Source organism: Eubalaena glacialis, chromosome 19 (genome assembly GCF_028564815.1).
Source record: "Eubalaena glacialis isolate mEubGla1 chromosome 19, mEubGla1.1.hap2.+ XY, whole genome shotgun sequence".
NCBI lineage: Eukaryota > Metazoa > Chordata > Mammalia > Artiodactyla > Balaenidae > Eubalaena > Eubalaena glacialis.
The window spans coordinates 15223456-15247332 of NC_083734.1; the positions used below are offsets into that span (position 1 = coordinate 15223456).

General features: G+C 44.4%; 1 protein-coding gene across 1 annotated transcript in view; it reads right to left on the bottom strand.

Moving 5' to 3' along the window:
• The window catches only part of NXN (nucleoredoxin), a 140360-nt gene extending 118819 nt beyond the window's left edge, over nucleotides 1-21541 (bottom strand). The window contains exon 1 of the mRNA XM_061175475.1: nucleotides 21084-21541. Within this exon, the coding sequence (XP_061031458.1) occupies nucleotides 21084-21455 (372 nt within the window). The 5' untranslated portion in view covers nucleotides 21456-21541. The remainder of the gene's footprint in view (nucleotides 1-21083) is intronic.
• Between the last annotated feature and the right edge of the window lie 2336 nt (nucleotides 21542-23877).

Below are 23877 nucleotides of genomic sequence, written 5' to 3' on the forward strand. Positions count from 1 at the left end.
AATATATATATATTGGGTTGGCAAAAAAATTCGTTTGGGTTTTTCCATAAGATGTTAAATGAGTGAGAGTACAGATGATGGGTATATAGTTGCAAAGAAAAAAATGCTGGAAAGACATGCATTGAAATGTAAACAATGGCGATCTCTGGTTGGTGGAATTTAGATGATCTTAAGTATTTTTCCTTTTGCAAATTTGTATTTTCTAATTTTTTAAAATAACACAGAATTTAAAAGGTGGAGGGGATAAAGTAACTTGCTGGAGGAGTGAACCCTAAAGCCAAGCAGTATTAAATAGAAGCCATTCTGCACGTTTAGCATAATATTTGGGAAAAATGGGTACATTCAATCCTCATGATTCATGAATTCCATATCTGTGAATTTGCCCATTTGCTAAAATCTCTTTGTAACCCCCAAATCAGTCTGGTGACACCTTCGTGGTCATTCTCAGACGTGCACAGGGTGGTGAAAAATCAGAGTCACCCACCACGTGTGTTCCCAGCTGAGGTCAAGGAAGGCCACGCTCTGCTTCTTGATTCAACTCACACTATAAACAAGTGTCCTTTTCGCAGTCTGTTTAGTGCTATATTTTTTGCATTTTTGTGCTTCTTTTGGCAATTTCACTGTTTGAAATGGCCCCCAAGCATCGTGCTAAAGTGCTGTCTAGTGCTCCCAAGCACAAGAAGGCTATGATGTGTCTTAAGGAGAAAATGTGTGTTAGATAAGCTTCATTCAGACAAGAGCCATAGGGCAGTAAGTTCAGCATTACTGAACCAACAACATATACTGAATAAGATGTCTTCAAACAGAGACACACATAAAACCAGCTCTGCACACAGTCACCGTGGAGGGCGTGACCACGTGCACAGGTTCACCACAGCCCCAATGCCTCATCTCCTCCCTGTACATAGCACACTGCAAACCACAGCTTCAAGGGGGCCTGTCCTGGGTTTCCAACAGTATTTTAACTTTTTTTTTTCCTTTTGGTCATGCCACGCAGCATGCAGGATCTTAGTTCTCCAACCAGAGATAGAACCCACACCCCCTTCATTGGAAGCGCAGAGTCTTAACCACTGGACTGTCAGGGAAGTCCCTCCAACAGTATTTTAAAGCACACCAAGATGAAGCAGCATCAGTAAGAACTGACTTGGGCTTCCCTGGTGGCGCAGTGGTTAAGAACCCACCTGCCAATGCAGGGGACACGGGTTCAAGCCCTAGTCAGGGAAGATCCCACATGCCGCGGAGCAACTAAGCCCATGTGCCACAACTACTGAGCCTGCGCTCTAGAGCCCGCGTGCTGCAACTATTGAAGCCCGCACACCTAGAGCCCATGCTCCGCAACAAGAGAAGCCACCGCATAGAGTAGCCCGCGCACCAGAACGAAGAGTAGCCCCTGCTCGTTGCAACTAGAGAAAGCCCGCGCACAGCAACAAAGACCCAATGCAACCAAAATTAATTAATTAATTAATTAATTATTTTAAAAAAAAAAAGAACTGACTTGAGAAACAATTCCCACTCCTAATTTTCTGAACATCTCAATTCTCCCTCTAGGAAAATAGTCAAATAGCTGGTCTGACCCAGCAGCCTCCTTTCCAAGCACTCAAGGCCGAAGCCAAGTATGTGTCCAGGGCTGTGCCTGTCTCCACTGTGGCTTCCATCTTCCTGCTCAGGTTGGAATGACCTCCTGGGAGCACAGGTGAATTCCCGTGACCTGGGCCCCAGGCCGGGTGCCAAGGGTTCAGATCCCGGCTATCCCTCAACACGGGAAGGGCCCTAACTGCCTGGACAGGCCCCAGGGAACTGCTTCCCCTCCCTTCCCTACTGGCCCAGCAGGAACAAATACTGTGGCAGCCAAGTCATCCGAATGGAATTTCTCTTTAACACTTTTGAGCCTCATCAGCCCAGACACAGGACTTGAAGCACCTGGCTCTTTTTAAATCCTTTCTTTACATTTCACATTTCAGCCCTGGTAATCCCCTCGTTAAGTGCTGTTGTTCAGTGGGGTAACATGCTTGTTTTTTCAGCCACTTGAGGCTTTCCACAGAGGAGGTCTGGCCAGCACCCAGGGCCTGACCCCAGCCCTCCCACAGGAAAACAGCTCTGCTCTCAGGAACAAGCTCTTGGGACCCGGAAAATCATCCCGTGTCCTAGAGGCCAAGATACACAAAATTACTCAGGAAAAATAGCACTGTGGCATTTCCCTCTTTTCAGGATGCTTATCTCTCTGTTCTGTGAGCAAAGTTTGGCAACGGCTTACAGGCACGGGTTGGCCTTTTTTTTTAGGGCCACCAGGAAGAATGCCAAGGAACACCACTGACCCAGCAATGAGGACCCTAGAGGCTGGAGCCTAAGAGGCTGGTCAGCCACGTGGCTGCCTCCTTTCTGGGCCTCAGTTTCCTCATCTGTAAAGGAAGGGGTTGCTACCCAATCCCCAACATCATTTCCTGTTTAACATTCAACGATCACATTGGCCAATGTTATGTAACAAGAGCTTTTGTTTCATTGTGATTGCAGTACAAATATACGAAAGAATGTATGCTTTTGTTTAACTTTGAGACTCACCTTTATGCTTGGAATTTCATTCCTCTTTCTACTGGAATTCTGCCAACCGTTCATTCATTCATTCTTTCTTTCAATAAATGTTTGTGCCAAATATGTATTAATCAGATCTATCAAATGTACTAAGTATGAACGACACAGTGATGAAGAGCACAAGAAACTGCCCTCAGAAACGTTCTGCCCTCCTGACCGATGACCGTGTGCCTCGCGCTAGGCTGAAGGCTTTTTACTGCGTGGGCCAAAAGGTTCATTCAGTTTTTTCCGTAAGATGGCTCTAGTAGCACTTAGTTGTCTTTAACTTCATGCGAAACAATTTTGTTAGATTGTATGTGACAGCTGTTATATCAGTGTGCATTTAAAAAAAAAAGTTATCGGGCTTCCCTGGTGGCGCAGTGGTTGAGAATCCGCCTGCCAATGCAGGGGACGCGGGTTCGAGCCCTGGTCTGGGAAGATCCCACATGCCGCGGAGCAACTGGGCCCGTGAGCCACAATTACTGAGCCTGCGCGTCTGGAGCCTGCTCCGCAACAAAAGAGGCCGCGATAGTGAGAGGCCCACGCACCGCGATGAAGAGTGGCCCCCGCTCGCCGCCACTAGAGAAAGCCCTCGCACAGAAACGAAGACCCAACACAGCCAAAAATAAATAAATAAATAATTTTTTTAAAAAAAGTTATCAAAATTGGTGAATTTCTGGACTTCCCTGGTGGCGCAGTGGTTAAGAATCCGCCTGCCAATGCAGGGGACGCGGGTTCGAGCCCTGGTCTGGGAAGATTCCACATGCCGCGGAGCAACTAAGCCCCTGTGCCATAACTACGGAGCCCACGCTCTAGAGCCTGCGAGCCACAACTACTGAGCCCATGTGCCACAACTACTGAAGCCCGTGCACCTAGAGCCCGTGCTCCGCAACAAGAGAAGCCACAGCAATAAGAAGCCTGCGCACCACAATGAAGAGTGGCCCTCGCTCACCGCAACTAGAGAAAGCCTGCGCGCAGCAAAGAAGACCCAACGCAGCCAAAAATAAATAAATAAATAATTTTTTAAAAAGGCACCTGGAACAGTTCTTTGCTCAAAAAGATAAAAAGTTTTGGGAAGATGGAATTATGAAGTTGTGTGAAAAATGGCACAAGGTAGTGGAACAAAAGGGTGAATACATTGTTCAATAAAGTTCTTGGTGAAAATGAAAAATGTGTCTCTTATTTTTACTTAAAAAACTGAAGGCACTTTTTGGCCTGCCCAATATATTACGAGTTACCTCAAACCTCCAGGGCAACCCTACAAGTAGGTACTACTATCGTTTCCATTTTACAGATGGGGAAACTGAGGCACGGAAAGAGTAAGGTAACTTGCCCGAGGCCTCAAAGGTAGAGAGTAAGGAGAGATGAATCTGAACCAGGTAATCCACAAGAGGGGTCAGCCTCTCTGGCTGCTGTCTGATCAGGTCGTGGGACTTTCAGTTCGCAGAGCTCCTGCTGGCAACCCCAGCCCTATTAGAACCAACACACCAGACATCATTCTATAGGCTCTAAATTTGTATATATCATATATATCATTCATATACATATAGGTATGTCTCATATATTATGTGGTATCTCCCCAGCTAAATTATAAATGCCTTTGAGAGCAGGAACTTTGTCATTAATTTCTCAGCATCCTGACACTGCCTGAGGCAAATGAGATGCTCAAAAAATGTGACGAGGAATTAATTCCCTGGTGGTTCAGTGGTTAAAACTCAGCGCATTCTCTACCGTGGGCCCGGGTTCAATCCCTAGTCGGGGAACTAAGATCCTACAAGCCACGTGGTGTGGCCAAAAAAAAAAATAATAAAAATTAAAATAAAAAAAAAACATGTGACTGACGGAGACTGTGCAGTGCCAATACAAAGCAATGAAAAGTGCAAACTTGATTTTTGTAATATAAGCACACATGAAGAGAGAAATCCAGTTTGCGAACGTCTTAGTCCCTGTCATCGCTCCCCGTCTCAACACTGTACAGGAGTGGAAAATCACCAGAGGACTTTCCTTCCCGTTATTTAACAAACAGAAGGCCTTAACCCAGAGTTTCTTCTTTATGATCTAAGGAAGCATATACAAAATGCATTTCTGCAACCTGGCCCAGGATGAGGTTCTTTAGTTCGACGTTGGCCTCTTTGGTACAAAAAGCATCTGTTTCTTACTATATGGCACGTCTGGAATCCAGACCCTCTTTCTCATCCCAAGCCCAAGCCCCTGAGAGAGGCCACCATCACCTTGCAAACAGGCCACTGCAGGCGGCTTCCCAGAGTCTTCACACACAAAATTGCAACTCCAAATCAGCATCACCTACGGTGTATTTTCCTGACCATCTGCCGATGGAACTTTTGTTTTCCTTAGAAAAGGTTAAACTGTTCCCCACTGAGCACGGGAAGCCTCTGTCACTCATCAGTTTTCCAACATGCATCATCTCTCTCCATCCCATACTCACTTCCGAGCTGGATCAAATGAACTTTCTCCTTCTCAGCTTTCCCCCTTCATTCCCACATGGTTATTTATATCCAGAATATCTTTCTTTCTTAATCCACTGGACTATCCTCCCCCTCATTTGAAAAGGTCACTTTCAAGTTATTCTTTCCAGAAAGCTTTCTTGAAGTAGGTGGCTGCAAGCTGATTCTTCCCCCCCACCCCACGTTTCTTTGCTAGATAAGAAACAATGAGCAAGTTACCCATCCTTCTGAAGATGCCTCTAACTGCCAACTAGATCCAAAGGAGGGGAAGAAAAGCCCTGCACTAAAACGAAGCATTCAAAAACTGGATGCACACTCTTTCAGGCAAGAGTCCCATTATTTTCTTCACAAATACTTAAGTTTTCATTACAGAAGTGATTACATCACTTGGAAATCAGTGACTCACCACCCATAGGTGCCACCATCCCAACATAACAATAAGCAACTTGGGGTATTTATTTCAATCTTTCTTCTTATATAACTGTTTAAACAGTGTTGCAGTCATGGTATCTGTGTAATTTGGGATCTTGCTTTTTTGAATACAATATCTGAAGTATAGCTCTGTGTGCCAGCAAAGGCATTAAATCATGTTCAACAAGATTCTGAGCACTGTAATTTACTTAACCGCCCTGTGATGAACATTTAGGACATTTCCAAAGTCTTACTATTATATACAGCTTTAAAGAATACCTTCATGAAGGTAAGTAAGATGAGGCAAGATCATTGGTTTTGTTGACACATTTAGTCTGCATTTATGACGAACTGTTCAGAAGATATTCTAAATTGACACTAATTCCCTTTCCATTCTTAAATCAAGCCCCCTTTAAAGGTTCACCAGATCTTTGTAAAGTTTGCTTTTCATAATTTCTATTATCTATTTAATAAATCTATTTAATTCCCATAGCAACCCTTTGATTTTCCGTAAGCAACTTGCCTACATGAATCTACCACCGGATGAGTAATAAGTATTCTCAGCTGCCTCATACAGAAAAGAATAAGGAATATTCAGGGGAAAGGGAAAGTGTGTGTGTGATCTGGGTAATCACAGACTTTTGGTGTAATATTTGTATGTTTTTCTCAAAGCAACAGATGCATTCCTATGATGCTGTAGGAGAGTTTTTCTAAGTGGCAGAAATCACATTTCAAATACCTCTTAGGAGCTCACAATCTAAAACAATCCAGCCTAATAAAATGGAGATCCTTCCATAATGAAAATAGTAGTCACAGCCCCTTACTTTTTCTATTTCATAACTTTGGATTCTGGAAGTGATGGATTTTCTAAAAGTGCAGCATGTTTTAGTAAACAAAAACTTACACTAAATACAAGTTGCCTAATACTAGTCACTACAAAAGGCACAGCATAATACAAATGGCTGGCCTGGGGAAGCCTTTTGTCCCCATATAAATCTGAATACTCTTAGAAGGGGAGACTGACAGCCTCAGAGAACGAACCTCTTAATTTATTCAAACGGTAGGGCACAGAAGTGGGAATTTCACAGACGCTGTCTTCTCATTGCTTTATGTTAGTCCTAGAGGAGGCCCCTCTCAGAGGACAGAGAAAATTCTTTCAAGGTCTCCTTAGCCCACCATACTCTGAGCGTGTCAGGCTAAGTCACTTTCCTTCTGGGGACAGCAGTAGTTTGGGGGGATCCTGTTTCTTGTCTCCATCTTTGTTGGGCTCATTACCAAGGGAGACATGATACCAAGTTATCATAGGGCTATGAAACTACATTTGTAGTCTTTGCCCACCTGAGACAGAAAAACTAGCACCTGTCAGGGAGCCAATGAACAAGATATGCAAAAGGCTTGGTTAAAAAAAAAAACCAAAACGAAGTATGTCTGTGTGTCAGGGCCACACACACACATACATGCTTATACACATACAAAATACCTTTTTTTTCTTTTATTGAAGTATAGTTGCTATATAGTATTATATAAGTTATAGGTATATAACAGTGATTCACAATTTTTAAAGGTTATACTCCATTTATAGTTATTATAAAATATTGGCTATATTCCCCATGTTGTACAATATACCCTTGTAGCTTATTTTATACCTAATAGTTTGTACCTCTTAATCCCCTACCCCTAAATTGCCCCTCCCTCCTCCCCTTTCTCCACTGGTAACCACTAGTTTGTTCTCTGTATCTGTGAGTCTGCTTCTTTTGTTATATTTACTAGTTTGTTGTATTTTTTTAGATTCCACATATAAATGTGGAATCTAAATGTATGTATAAATATCATACAGTATTTGTCTTTCTCTGTCTGACTTATTTCACTTAGCAGAATGCACTCCAAGTCTATCCATGTTGCTGCAAATGGCAAAATTTCGTTCTTCTTATGGCTGAGTAGTATTTTGTTGGTGTGTGTGTGTGTGTGTGTGTGTATGTGTATCACACCTTCTTTATCCATTTATCTGTTGATGGAAACTTAGGATGCTTCCATATCTTGGCTATTGTGAACAATGCTGCTATGAACCCTGGGGTGCATGCATCTTTTTGAATTAGTGTTTTTGTTTTTTGCAGATATATACCCAGGAGAGAATTGCTGGGTCATAAGGTAGTTCCATTTTTAGCTTCTTGAGCAACCTCCATACTGTTTTCCCAAAATACCTCTGAAGAGACACACAAGAAACTGATAATGGTGGCTGCTTCGGGAAAGGCAAACTATGGCCCACAATGGAAGTGACACTTACTTTTCCCTGCATGCCTTTCGTTTTGTTTGAAATTTCTTCTAACATGTGAAGGCACTATCTTTTCAGAAAATAGAAATTAATTTCAAATACTAAAATTTGTTTGTGTAAAACAATATTTAAGCATCTACATTTATATATACAGTATATACTTATTTTTTTTTGGAAGAATATAAAAGACACTATTAACAGTGGTTATCTTTGGAAAGAAAAAATAAAATAAAATTATTTTTACAACTAACCAGTGAAACGCTGGCTTTCTCTTGGAAATGGGAAAAGTTAGTAAGTGGAAAAACAGTGTCTAAGTATACGCTGAATGAAGGAATACAAATGGCTTTTTAATGTAAATAGCAGTAAAGCCATAATCTGTGCTGTGCATGCACACAGACAAACAAATCCCACTCTCCTCGTGAAGGAGCACCATGTCTTGTTCCAAGGATCTGGATTTACCCTGTAACTACTGCCTCTGTGGCCCTGTCAACTGAAGAACAGACTCAGATGATCTCAGGGAAAATGTCATTACTTGAGCCTTCACAGGAAAGCAGTGCTTCAAAAAGTGCTTAAAAACTAGAGTGTTCCACACCACAGCCCCTGCAAATTAATACTTTCCACAAATCCAAATGAAAGAGAATACGTTCAAGTGGTATTAAGTAGTATTTTACTCTTAAGAACATTTGTAAAAGCTTAAAACAATGCATCCAAGGGCTGAGGCCAGAGACCTTCTGCAAATTTAGGCAAGTGATTTCCACCAGGAAAGTGTTTTAGGCATTTAATTCCAATTCATCTTCGTGCCTAACATTTGAAATGTCAGAATTCTTAGGTGCCAAGTTGTAAAGCACATTACAGATTCATGTGTAATCGTAAATGGGCAAATACACTTGGGCAAGAAAGCAAATGCATTTTAAAACAAGGTAAATTGTTCAAAATAAATGGGTTAATTCATCCTAAAAAGCCAAATATTAAGAAAAATCTATCTGCACAAGTACGCTGGGTTGCTTTGTCGCTAGTTACTGTCTCTTGCTCATTTTGAAACAAAATGCCACACTTAATTAATTAGCCAGCCCAGTCTCATCCTGCCTGTGCCTGATGGGCAGAAGGAGCATTACAGAAAAGACTCCCTCAGGCTCTATTAGTGCCCTAATGAGACGGTGGGGGGGTGGAGGGTGTTGGGATGGGGACAGGGCAGCCACTATTGCCAGGCAGCCTTCAGAAAGCGCAGGATCTGGGCCTCCTGGACAAATCAAGCGCTCTCAACTACACACCAGCTGCTGGAGGTGTCTGGCCACAGCTATTCCTACAGGATCTGCCGCAGGAAACAAATGTACCATCGCTCCAAGGATACCCAGCTGATCTAGCAACTCTTCCTATAAGATATGAATTACATCAGAGGGGGAGAAAATGTGCACATTATATCAGCTAACTGCAACCGACAGATGGAATATCCATTTTCAAAAGGGCAGAAAGAGGTAGATTCTGCAAACTACAGGTTGGTGAAGTTGACATCGGCCCTTAAGTAAAACCTTGCAGGTTATCACAGTTACTAAACACTTCGGAAAAGAAGTGATCAATTTAGAAGCAAGCATGGGCTCACCAAACACAAAGCATTGCAGACTATCTTCCCCCGAAAGAGAAACAGCAAATATCTAAGTTATAGCAAGCTACCTGTTAAGGTCTCCTAGGATAAACATGTTAACCAGATGGAGAAATGTGGGCCGCAATAATGATACAATTAGGCAGATTTAGAACTGGCTGGATTTGAAGTTGGTTGAACAACTAACCAACAGACCACTATTAGCCCAGAGGAAGCCCCTAGCCATGTGCCCTGGGACTCCATCGCCAGACATAGACAAGGTCTGGAAGGGATCACATAGTTCAAGGTCAGAAGGGGCTATGATCATAGTGGATGACCACACAGGCATAAAAAATATTTCAACAGACTGCAAAAACTCATCAAATCTCAATAAACTGATTCTTAAAGGTGACAGACACAATATTTGGGACTCTGTTCTCATTTGTTCAGGTATTAAGGTTGGTGAAAAAGACTTTGGAGTTTTTTTGACCAAAAGGTCTGTGAATCAACACCGTGCGATGTGACTGTCAGCCTCAGAGCCACCTGTGCCCCCAAGGTGACTCCCTACACCTGGACTTCTCAGACACAGGAGGCTAGGACCCTTTTGAACCTAGGACTCAATATTCCACAGACCTAGATAAAGAGGGAAATACAGCTAAGAAAAGGTTGGAAATGTGGCAAGTAGACAGACCCAGAGACAAAGACAATTTAAATGAAAGGGAACAACAAGTAAATGGTCAGGAGAGGGGGGAAAGATTTGAGATACAGGTACCAAATACAAAGTGGAGAGCTTATTTGGATTCAAACAAACCAACTGCAACAAAAAAAAATCATGAGACAATTATACAATTGAAATGCTGGCTGGATACATGCCGATACGAAGGAATTATTAGATTTTTAAGGTATGATGTGATGTTGTGGTTATTTTTTTTTAAAGAGTTACTTAGTGAAATGTTTAAGAAGGAAGTGATATGATGTCTGGGAGTGACTTCAAAGTAATCCAGTGAGGGGTGGGGGCAGTGGGTGTCCCTGAGTTGATTGTTGTATCTGGGCGCTGGGTGCATGGGGGTTCCCTATACTATTTTCCCCACCTGTGTGGTGTTTGAAGTTTTCCATAATAAAAAGGTAAAAAAAAAAAAAAAAATGGCGGGAGGAATAGGCACAGACCAGTATCTCTCCCCTCTCCTCTCCCAGCTCAAAAGTGAAAATAGAAGCCACTTAGTAAAAGTGAGCATTCAATTAGTCAAAGAGATAGTCTAGAATCATACCCACATTCAAAGACATGGATATGTCATCACGTCAACAACTGACAAAGAATGATTATAGTCCTAGTAAGAAACTGAAGAGACACCAGATTACATGATAGGCCATTAGAAGCAAAGAGCCAGGTGTTGAAGGTAAAGGGGATACAAAGAAAGAAAAAAGCTGAGAATTCTTCTCTCCTATAATCTGAATAACCATTTAAAAAAATGGAATGGGGACTTCCCTGGTGGTCCAGCAGTTAAGACTCCAGGCTGACAATGCAGGGGAGACCCCGTGTTCCATCCCTGGTCAGGGAACTAGATCCTGCATGCCGCAACTAAAGATCCCGCACATGGCAACGAAGACCCCACGTGCCGCAACTAAAACCCGGTGCAGCCAAATAAAGTAAATAAAATAAATCTTTTTTTTTTTTTAAATGGAGGGACTTCCCTAGTGGCGCAGTGGATAAGAATCCGCCTGCCAATGCAGGGGACACAGGTTTGATCTCTGGGCCAGGAAGATCCCAAATGCCGCGTAGCAACTAAGCCCGTGCACCACAACTACGGAAGCCCATGTGCCTAGAGCCCGTGCTCCGAAACAAGAGAAGCCACCTCAATGAGAAGCCCGCGCACCGCAACGAAGAGTAGCCCCCCCTCGCCGCAACTAGAGAAAGCCCACGCGTAGCGATGAAGACCCAACGCAGCCAAAAATAAATAAAAATTAAATCTTTAAAAAAAAATGGAATGGCATAACCAAGCACCTGGGTACACATTCCAGTGACACTATGTACCAGGCACTGTTCTAAACAATTTTCAAATATTAACTCATGTAATCCTTAACAATACAACCCTATAAAGTAGATACTATTATCTCCATTTTACTGACCAGAAACTTAAGAGACACACAAGTTAGGTAATTTGCGTCACAGTCACATTGCTAGAGAGTGACAGAGACAGGATTCAAATCCAGGAAACTTGATCCAGAGTCCATACTCTTATGCACTGTGCAACAGATTTTAAACATCCGCTTATAATGGGGTATTTTTGAAGGTCTGTGGGTTTAAACACTTCTCTAAGTTGCAGTCAAGCATGTGCCCAAAGGTGAAAAAAGGCTGCTCTCAGACCCACATCCACTGCCATTCAGAGCTCAGAGGGCAACACTGTGATTTTGCCTATTGCACGTTGTTCTGCCCAATCTTTATATTTCACATCAAACCCTAAAAAATGAGTAACAGATGAGACAGCTGTGCTGTGAGCCACCACGATCAAAAGAAAACTGTCTTGACCTGATCACGTACAAGGGGGAAAAAAGGCAGCATCTTCTGATTTTAAGCACACTCAATCCATTCAGATTTTCATCCCAGGGATATTGACCAAAAAAGACAAATGAAAAACTGTAAAAAACCGATTCATCTGGATAAAATTCTCCTAGGAAAACAAAGAGGGAAATTCTATCCCTAGAACAGCAAAACTTACCACACCCTATTTTATGACTACTCAACAATGATCCAAGATAAAAGCATTATTAACTGTAGAAATAGTACTTGAATTTACCTGTAATTGGGGTCTCAAAATAATCTGAAGGGGAGTGGGTGATAGATGTACTAGAAAGGAATGCTGAACTTTAAGCTTAAATTGTTTTTTAAAAAGGGTTTTCTGAGGTGTAGTTCATACAAAAATCCATTGTATATCTGGTCCAGGAGTTATATGACCAGCAAGCAGCAGAAAATTTATGTTTGCATTTAATCACAGATGCCACAGAACAAAAGTTTCCATTACAGGGTTTCACTACAGAATAACAGCACTCAAGCAACTTTCAATTACTATACTTCTTACTTGTCATAAAGCAGAAAGCACATGTTTGAGATTTCACTGGAAGTTAGAACAGCAGTTTCTGAAAACCTCATAAAAGGGAGGACTGATTTAGTCCTAGGATCTCGGCAGGATACCTTAAGTTCAATTTGTCTCTGAAAAAAAGCACGAAAGCAGCCCCAAGGCTTTGCATAGGATGAAGGGGAGTTGGGGACACTTCACTGGCTGATCTAAAAAAAGCCAAATGATTAAAAGGCCCTTAGAAACCACCACCACGGAAAGGCAGCAACAGAAAAGACGTTCTGGCTCTCCTGTCTTCCCAGCAACAGCAAATGTTTTAAGTGGTTAAACTATCTCTATCTTATTTCAGAGTCTATCTAGAGTGAATCCACTCAGAAAGCGATTTGTTGAAAAGAGAAGTTTCGGCTCCCTCCTCTTCCCTGGAGAATGTTTGATGTGCACATTTTTTAAGATCCAATTTCTTGAACAGAAAGGACCGAGTTGAATTTAAGAGAGTTCAGCTGAGCCCTTTCTTCCAACACTGAGACCCTGATCTAATAATTGGTTCCCTGTGAATCAATTCTCCAACTCAAACATACTTTGAAAAACTAAAATGCTTAATAGCTACTGATGACTAGTTGCTGGAAGACATAATATGCATGCAGTTTGAGTTCCTTGGAAGAAAGATGCTAGAGAAACACAAACTATTTAGGAAATATAAAAGCATGGAATGATAGGCCTGCAGCTTTTAACTGACTAAGATTTTTGACGTTTCAAAAATGGAGAGGCGAGTATTTTTCTATTTTTGAGCACAGAATTACAGGGCAACGGAGTTAAACATTCACTTGCTCATGGTAGTACTCTTGAAAGCACTTATTAAGAAACAAAAACAGAATTGGGCGATTGGGATTGACATGTATACACTGATGTGTATAAAATTGATGACTGATTAAAAAAAAAAAAGAAACAAAAACAGCCACATACTGTGGGTATATACAATTATACAATTCAATTAGGGTCCAACTCTAATATTAAATGTTAAAATCGAGCTAAGTACCAGTGAAAGTGCACATTCCAACTCACACGACGTGGAAACTACCGTGCTTTCAAGTTACCAATCTAAAAGTCACACACCTGCTTTCTGTGACCATATTATCTGATTGTCAGCACCAAAACACTGATCATCTTCCCCTCCCTTTGGCTGGTTTCTGGCCTCAAGGAGCTTAGAGTCAAATGAAAAAGACCAAAAAAAAAAAAAAAAAAAAAAAAAATCACAAAAAGCTAAGTGCTAAGACATCTATGTACTCCATCTATGGATGTTCACAAAAGCATCCCACCTAGAGAGGAAAGAGACAAGAAAGCTTCTTAGAGCAGGGAAACCAGGACTGATTTTAGAAAGATCCAAACTCAGCCAGGTAGGAGGAGAGAGGACACTGCCCAGGTGGGAGAAGAGGCAGGAGAACAGTCGGGGACCATGCTTTAGAGTTTGGACTTGACCCCAGAGGCTATGAAGAAGTACTGAAAAATTCTTAAGCAGGAGAATGACAAGATCAAAGTCGTGTTTTTGAACTTGTCATTCCATTCCGGAAACAGTCCAGAGCAGTACTGCTCAAGGTGGGTCTGTAGCCCAGTAGTTATCCATCAGTTCTTTGTTACTGGTCCATGACAGGGCAGGTACAGAAATGGAGAGTGAGCACCTAGAATTGTTTATAGCAGCTCAACATTCCAGCAACATCCAAGCTTGTGACCAATGGTCTCATCTTGTTGAACAGGACAGAGACCAGTCTGTGTGTTGTCAACCCAGTGGGGAGTTGTATGTGGTTCAAGCTGTACAGTAGTCCTGTATAACAGGGCCACGTATGGGTGTGTGACTGATTGGAAATTAACACAACAAAAGGAAACTGATCCTTGATTATAGACAGTTTGAGAAGCTCTAGTCTTGAGAATCAGGGGTCAGCATTGGAAGCAAAGAGCCCATGGAGGAGGCTGCTGTGGTCCAGATGAAATATGAACTCAAGCAGTGATGGTAGGAATGGAGAGAAAGGGTCAGAGTTGAGAACTGTTAAGGAGATCAACAGGGCTCAGTGCCTTTTATTTTTTATTTTTTAAAATTTATTTATTTTATTTATTTATTTTTGGCTGCATTGGGTCTTCATTGCTGCACACGGGCTTTCTCTAGTTGGGGCGAGCGGGGGCTACTCTTTGTTGCGGTGCACCGGCTTCTCATTGCAGTGGCTTCTCTTGTTGCGGAGCACGGGCTCTAGGTGCGTGGGCTTCAGGAGTTGTGGCTCGCGGGCTCCAGAGCGCAGGCTCAGTAGTTGTGGCGCACGGGCTTAGTTGCTCTGCGGCATGTGGGATCTTCTCAGACCAGGGCTCGAACCTGTGTCCCCTACATTGGCAGGCGGATTCTTAACCACTGTGCCACCAGGGAAATCCCTCAGTGCCTTTTAGATGTGAGGGGTGGGAGAGAATCAAGGATGACTCCTGAGACTCAAGAACTCTTAGTCACTTTTTAAATAATGGCAAGATGTAAAGCAACAGTATGCAAGAGCTTCGTAAAAGTCAGGATCAGCAAAAAGATTCTGAATTCATAGCTCTTTTCTTTGAGTGCCTTTGAATAAGTATAATGATAAATTAATGAAATACAGAAACCTAAACACCCCGGTGGTTAACACTGAGCACCACTGGGGATTCAGAACATGAAAAAAGAACACATCCTATGCCTCCCCCTGAAACAAAATCGTGCAGTAAGGAGCCCAGACTAGTTCAGAATGGGGCAAGCTGAAACCCTGGGGTCCCAGGTCCTAACAGTAAATAAAGAAGAACCCCCGCCCCCGGCCATCCCCCCAACTGAGGGACTTGTTCATCCCCCACCCCAGCTGTATACAACACAAAGCCTTCTTTCTCCAATTTGCGCAGATATTAAAACAAGGCCTCAAACCACAAAGAACAGTGATAAAAAGGGGGTAGGGGCGGAGGAAACGGGTAAATGAAATCAATGACCCTAACCTCAAAACCCACTGCTTTCCTTTGTGCTCTGGTTCATATCCCAACCCGTATCAGGAGACAAATGGATCAACAAAAGCTGTGGACAGCTGGTCCATCAGGCCTGAGCCGCTAACTAGAAGACAAGTATTAAATCCGCAAATGGCGACAGGTCTGAACAAACCTATCCTACAACATTCCAGAGCTGGGAAGGGAGGTGGCTCCGTGTTCCGGGGGTGAGGCTTCTACAGCTCCAGAGACCAGAGCGGGCACCGTCCATTTCCCACGCGAAAGAGCAGCGATCCTGCAACCCCCAAGCCGCCCAGATTTGAGCAGCTAGGATCAGCAGAAGACACGCCTAATGGCTTTGGCAAACCACAAAAACGATCACCCAAGCACGTAATTAATCTCTCTCAAGAAGAGTGCCCCATCATCTGAAAGCTGTTCTCCTGTATCATGCCTGGCTTCCCTGATTTGCTGTCTCAAGTTTCACTGGCAAATATAAGTACGAAGCTCAGTAAATATCAGTACTATCAGTACTTTAAGGAATGATGTTTGTTATATTCATTGGCTTTTGTTTCATTTTTCTAGATCTTTCTCCTCCATTGTAAGCTCTTCTAGGGCAATTCTTTCAACTCCTTGCTCATATCCCCTTGTATGCTTATAAAAGTCATTTGTTTGAAAAGTTAAAAATACGCCTCATAACAGTTTTGGAATTCTGTAATGTGATATATTCCAAAGGCTCACACTATAAAACGAATTACTGAAGTTCATGGTCATTTATTAACAAATAATAATTGCTAGCACTTATTGAGCACGTACTATATGCCAGGCACGTGTATATTATCTTGTGTAGTCTTTACAACAATGCTGTAAGGCAGGTGCTGTTGTCATCTCTATTTTATAGGTGAGGAACCTGAGACACAGAGAGATAGGATAACTTGCACAAGGTCACACAGCTAATAAATGGCAGAGCCAGGATCTAAAGGACAAGAGTCTGTATTTTCAGCCACTACACTAGACAGCTTCATTATGCAGAGAAGAAAAATGAGATTAAAAAATACATTACAAATAATGGAATGAGGAAAAAGCCTCTCAAGGAAAATTGCTCTTATTACTTTAATCAGACTGTTGTCTTTTAGTAGATGGATCCAAGTCCTGGAAACACAGTCAACAAAGGCAGCCTGTCCTGGCTGGTCCAGGCTCCTTATGTGGAAGGCAGAAAACGCCAATATTCAAAGCGGTGCCTTTTTGCCATCTTTTACCACCTCGAAAGTCATTTGTCAGTGTTGTAGAAATCATTCTCTTAGTGGCTAGGGTATTTGGATTGAGGGAGAAAGCACTGGGAGAGATAGAGCTGTAAGACTGTCGGGGTTGGTACCAAATCTCACCCCATCCAAAGAGCCAAAGTGATTCAGGTGAATTCTAGGCCAAGCCTCTGATTTAGTCTCAACCAGAATCACCCAGAGCAAACAACCCTGGCGGGGTACAGGAAGATACCACTTCCCCTGGCCGGAGCAGGTGGACCAGAGATGCTAGACCAAAGGCCCTAACTCTGCCGCTCTCCTGCTCTGACTTTCCGTCCCCTTTCTGTGGGGCAGGAAGTTCTGGGACCACGCCAGAGCCCACCAAACCTGTCCAGATCAACACCAGCAATACTGGACTTCCCTGGTGGCGCAGTGGTTAAGAATCCAACTGCCAGTGCAGGGGACATGGATTTGATCCTTGGTCCGGGAAGATCCCACATGCCGCAGAGCAACTAAGCCCGTGTGCCACAACTACTGAGCCTGTGCTCTAGAGCCCGCGAGCCACAACTACTGAAGCCCTCACGCCTAGAACCCGTGCTCTGCAACAAGAGAAGCCATTGCAATGAGAAGCCCTCGCACCGCAACGAAGAGTAGCCTCCGCTCACCGCAACTAGAGAAAGCCCACACGCAGCAACGAAGACCCAACGCAGCGAAAAATAAATAAATAAATTTATATATATATATATATATATATATAAAAAAAGACCAGTGGTACTGCATCCTTTGATGTCAGGGCACGCACACTGACCAAATGTTTTCCATCAGGCATCCAGCCCAGGCAAAGCTGAGCCCTGTGTCTCTAAGACCAAAACCAGTGCTTTCCTCTGTGATGCTGAAGCAGATCCCAAAGATCAACTCTCCAGTTTTGACAACTAAGTAACCCATACTAGTCTAAAGGGATAGATCAAATCCCAAAAGTCCGAATCTTCACCACTTTCCAACTATTCATCACATTTTCTCTCCAGAAATCTGAAAAATGCCTATCAACAAAACAAAAAACAAACCTACTTATTAAAACAAATCTAACTGCCTTAACTTCAGGATTATATGTTTCCTGACAACATGGCTCTTATAAAAGCACTCAAAGTTCTGTTATCATCTAATTACAATTTCTATACAGCTCGTTATGTGTGCTTAGAAGCCAAAAAGTGAAGCTTCAATTACTTTTGTACCAACCACTAAAGCAAGTAGAACCAGGACAACCTTCCACAAAGAATTTTTTTTAAAAAGATGCTGGAATCCTGTTATTTGGTGTTCTCTCACAGTTCCAAGCAAGGTGAGAGGAGCCATGCAAAACGCAGTTTTAAAGTCTCGGCCATCCTGAGACTTTCTTACTATATAAACGGGAAATTAATAAAAGAAGAAAAAGAGAAATACCACACTGCATTTTCTTTCCCTACCATAATTTTTCAATTTTCTTTAGAGAAATGCCAGCCAATAACTAATTAGAACCATATCCTTCGTTACCCAGTGGGAAGTATACCAATGGATTTAAGAACAAATGTTAATGAGAACTTAAAAAAATTAGTAATCTGGAACTTTGGTTTCCCTTCAGTGTAAAAACAAAATTCTCTCCTTTAATGCTATTTTTATAGTTGGTGAAACAACATGGACAGAGTCCATCAACAAGAAGCTAAGCTGTCTAGCCAGTGAGCACCCTGAACCACGGGTGCCCTGGGTTTTTCACTGCTGTTATCACAGAATTGGCATCCCAAGATCACAGATTTCTAAGCACCCCAATTTCAAATAAGAGAGACAAAAACTCAAAGTTACAGAAAAGGAATTTGTTTTACATCTCTTTGGTTTCAAGGGGGAAAATAATTTCTTCCAAAGTGAGTATACAGCTGTTGTAATTTCCAAGAGTATATTTTCCATAAGAAACACAGCTGAAGTTCTTTTACCTGGTATATCACCACAAATAAGAATATTTCTAGGATCAAATCTTGAGTTGCCTATTCATGAACATCAAGGAGCAGAAACTACCTCCTCGAAAACTGGACTTGTTTTATTTTTTTAATAAACGTATTTATTTTATTTATTTATTTTTGGCTGCGTTGGGTCTTCCTTGCTGCACGTGGGCTTTCTCTAGTTGTGGCGAGCGGGGGCTACTCTTCTTTGAGGTACGCGGGCTTCTCATTGTGGTGGCTTTTCTTGTTGCAGAGCACGGACCCTAGGCGTGCGGGCTTCAGTAGTTGTGGCTCCAGGCTCTAGAGCGCAGGCTCAGGAGTTGTGGCGCACGGGCTCCTTGGCATGTGGGATCTTCCCCCACCAGGGCTCGAACCCGTGTTCCCTGCATTGGCAGGCAGATTCTTAACCACTGCGCCACCAGGGAAGCCCTGGACTTGTTTTAGACAACAAAGTGAACTATAGAGTGTGAGTCAGAAAAGCTCTGAGCAAAAATAAATTTTTAAGATGCTAACGCACCATCGTTTGGGCACGGGCCAGCAATCTGAACTGTATTTTCAAATGAGGTTCTGCCCTGTGTCATCCAGACTCTCATCCTGGGGGAATTAGCAAGTCCAGGCTGGAGCCACAGACCACTTTTTTTTCATGCAAAAGGACTGGCCAGAGCGCAGTGAACTAGGCACGGCCTATGTCATATCAGATATTCTCCTTTTTGGAATAAAAGCTTTAAGCATTTGCAAAACATCTCAATTTGCCCCATATTTTTACTATCCAGCAAATTTATTTCCCCCACTTGTTGTGGAGGAAAACACAACAATACGCCTTAGGTCTGTAACATTTTACCATCACTGTGTATTTGCAAAAGATAGAATTCATTTGTACTGCCCAATAAGGACATTATTTTACATGGACTTTGGTCTACAACAGAAAATGGACATAACAATGAAAATATTTCTTGATAATTCACTTTCTAGACATCACTCCTCCCCAAAAGGATCATAAAAACCACCACCAAGGAAAACAAAGGATTCCCATGTTTTAAAGCAAAAAAGGACTGGCTATGCATATTCAGGCACCATATAAATCAAATATGGGCAAGATCACCTAAAAAGTGGTTAAAACGCCAAGTTTTGCCTCTGTGTGGTTAGTGAGCCCATGTTTCTCCAATGTTAAATTTACAAACTGTATTTGTTAAACTGTATTTCATACTTTAAATACCAAGTGTGTACCTTACACTGCTTCCATGGATGATTTACTCGAGACATATGGGGTCACAGTCTAAGCCTTTTACTCTAAGTTTAAATCATGCTTCTCAACAAGATTCTGTACACATTAAAGCAGCACATGGCAGCCCTAAACGCCCCCAGAATAGCCCTTCTCCTGTCCACTCCATAAAATGAGAGTTTCCTCCGGAAAGGAAGGGGCTGGATTCACACGTTGCATCAGGCATACTAATTAAGCAAAAGCGCTCCAAAACTTTTTCTGTTTCGATTCATGGCAAAATTTCCTGAATTCGTTTTATTAAAACAGACATCTTCATCCAACAGACACACTCAAAAATCCAAGCTAATTTCAGCAGCAAACGGGGTGGGGTGGGGGCGGGGGGCGGCGGGAGATGAGAAGTTGACAGCGAGGTATAAATTTCCCCCAATCCTCGTTCTTCCGGTCAATCTGCACCTATGGGATCGGTTCAGCATTTAATTCGATGTCAAAGCAACACTGGCCCACCAACCAAGCAACTAAGAGCTGCACGGACGGGTCTGGTCCGGTGCCCGAGAGGCACATAGGGAGGATGGCTGGACAGCCAGACAATGAAAGGCTCCCCGGGGGCCACTAGTTCAGCCCGGGATAGGGGTGGGGGGCGGAGGGAAGGCGAAGGCAGACGAGCGAGCTCCCTTCTCGCCCGAAGCCACGGTCAGCGGCCGACCCCCCCCCCGCAACGGCGGCTGGCGGCCTGGCCTCGGCCTCCGGGTCCCCGGCCACAGCCGGAGGGAGCCCCAGGAAAGCCGATTTCTCTCGGAAAGAGAGGAAACTTCCTGGTTCAGGCATTATGGGTAGGGGGCTAGCGCCCTCCCCCACCACCACAGGTATCCGCGGGGAGTCTAGCGCTGAGGGAAGGAAGCGGCCCCTCCCCGCGCCTCTGCCTGGGGGTGGGGGTCACCGAGTCGCGACCCCCGAGCGCAGCCACCCCCTACGCGAGGCTTCCCACCATGGGGGAACCGGGCTCTCGACTCCCCAGGACGCGAGTCGAGGTCCCGGGGGTTTCAAACTTCCCCAGCGGGCGCGGCCTGGCACCGGCACCGAGGAGTTGCCGCGGGAGCCGCTAGCTGGCGAGGTCCCGGGACGGGGAGGCGGGCAGAGGCAGGGGACGCTGAGGGGCAGGAAGGGAAGCTCGTGCACGACGGAGGAGGGGGCGGAGGGGGCGCCGGGGGTGGGGGTGGGGCAGCGAGGACCCGGCTCCCGGGAACTCGCGGGCTGCGCACCCAGGCCGGGGACGCCGACGAGGCCGGCGCCGCCGACGAGGCCGGCGCCGCTCACCTTCCTGTGCTTCTCCTTGTAGGGCAGCGCCAACCACGGCATGTCCCGCACGAAGTCCTGCCACTGCCGCTGGTCCTGGTCCGAGGACACGAAGACGATCTCCAGGCGGCGCCGCGGCTCGGGTTCCGCCGCCGCCCCGGCCCCCGGCCCCGGGCCGGCCCCAGCCCCTGGCCCGGCCGCCGCGTCCCCCCGCAGGCGGCCGTAGAAGGCGGCCAGGCTGGCGCTGAGCTGCGCGCAGGGGGCGCTCAGGCTACAGCCGAAGTAGAGCCCGAGCAGCGAGATGCCGCGGGCAGCCAGCGAGTGCACGTCCACCTCCTCGCCGCCGCCCGTCACCAGCTTCTCGCCCAGCAGCTCCTCCAGGAAACCCGACATCCTGGCCCACCGCTGCCCGGGCACGCGGGCACCCGGGCAGGCAGGCGGCGGCGACCGCGCTCCCTCGGTCCGCGCGGCGGGCAGAGGCGGCGGCGGCGGCGGCGGCGGCGGCGGCGGCGGCAGGCACTGGGGAAAAGAAAGCCCCGCCCGTGGGGCCCGCCCACGCCACGCCCCCTTTGTAACAGTGCTAGCCGCCTAGGCACTGGCTGCTGCAGAGGGCGTAGGGGGCGCGGGCTCCCGCCGCGTGGCCGAAGTGCTCGGGAGACAACCCTGGCGGAGGACTTCCCATCTTCACACAATGTTACCTTCATCAGGCTAGGTCTTGCTCGGCACTTACTTCTCTGTGTGTATGTTTTGTGTTCTCTACTATAAGAGGACTGGAGGACGCCACCTCTTTTATTTCTTGTGTAGCTTCTGATCTAGCTAGGCACATGGGAGGGAATCCATAAGTACTTGTGGGTTGATCGCAGGTCTCACTGTGGGATTTCAGTCCCCAGGTCGCCGCGGCCATTCCTCACCAGCGATTGGCTCTCTTCCATCTCCACAAATATAGGGACCAGATGCCACGGCATCTCTAAATCGAAGCTGGCTGCTTTCCTGAACCGGTTCCGTGGCTTCTATTAAATCTGTTGATAGTTGAGAAAAATTCTAGGGATTTTTTTTTTTCCCCAGCTGACAAGACGCTACCCTATGCTTAGAGAGAAACTGGATTAAACAGGTGGTCTGTGGCAAGTCTTCCGGCCTCCCCACCCCGACACACACACAGTCGAAAAAATAAAATGTACACCATGCCCACCCGCAACAGAGGAGCAACAGTATGTCAGCTCAGCTACCAACAGCCCAGTGAAAGGATGGGACGCCCCTCTCACAGCCCTCCACCAGCCCTTTGCAAGTTATTTCTTGGGCATCTACCGCCATCTAGTGGAAAGGGTGAAAAAGAAAACGCGATACTGGCAGCCAAGCAGAATGTTTATATTTTATAGCGGCTTTCCACACACGCAAACACACACACACAAATCATAGCCTGCTTTACAAAAGTTCATTTAAACCTCAGAATATAACTGCAAGCTTTTGGCACAAACATAAATCTTCACGCTTAAGGTTCCCAATTTTCTGGGATAGAACATGGAATTGTACTAGTTTTCAGTTCAGTGAAATGTTACCACATAAAGCGGTGAAAGAGGTGGAGGTGGAGGTGGACGCCACGAGCGGACTGGCAATCTCTGGAAATGATATCCACTTTCTTATATCCACCTAACACTGCTGTTCATTTCACAAGTAGGATCTTTGGACTGAGGATTGCCTTCAGGCAGGCAAGAAACCTATGATAAAGGCGAATTCCAACCTCATTTTTAGTGTCATGCCAAAATTCTGTGCGACTGCAGGGACAGTATTCTTATCCAACACATGGAAAGCATCACTTTTTAGTGAAAACATGTAAAAGCTATTAACATAGCAGACATTAAGTTGTTAGATATCTTTTTAAATACTGAAAGTGGGTTAAAGTGTTTTATTTTCTCATCCAAATCATATTTGAAACACCCGTGGGTGGGTTACATCAGGCCCCATCCAAAGCATGTGAGACAGATAGATTCCTACACCCTGACGTTTTCAAGTGAACACTGAAGATATGGAAGAGAACCATAAGCATCCTATGGAAGATGAGGGACAAAGTATTTGGTGTGGAGGGAGGTGAGGAGGGAATTAGGGGGGATTGCAAATTGGGGAAATAGTGAAGTCATTATTAGAGTACTTAACTTTGGTATACTATACGCAAGTCTGTATAAAGAGGTGGTATGTTCAGCATTTTCCTTTTATTATTTGACAGGAAAGCACTTTCCACTGGAGTGTGTCCAAACCAGCATCTGGCACCTGGGAAAGTGAGAGTTTGAACATACTGAACACGAAATATAAATAAAATTTAGAGAATTGTTGGTGCAGCAGGCCTTGGTTAGATGCCAAATACTGCAGCTGCCTTTTAAAGGGGTGTGGAAAGAGGGGATTTGCAATGGAAATGATTCCAAAATCATAGTTCTAGTGGGTGTTTCTTATAAGAAGAAGCCTGAGGAGACTCACTGGGCTTCCTGTAAAGAATAGCCAACATCCTTTGGCTTATGGAAAGCACTCTCTCTGCGTACACGGTTCAAGAGACCCACTTAAAGAAAATGTCCCAACTGGTACTTAGCTAGTTATGTTACATGAATTGACCTGCTATTCTGCAAATTATTATTGTTTTAAAATATGTGTTAAGGAGCCACAACATACCTGACATTTATAGCACATACACATTACAGTTTTCCTTTGGGGAAACTGCATTCTAAGGCACATGATGTCATACAAAACATGCACAGAACAAATACATATTTGTCACCTTTAAGATTCATAAATCACATTCCTTGGTCTTCAGTTATAGTAGCATAAG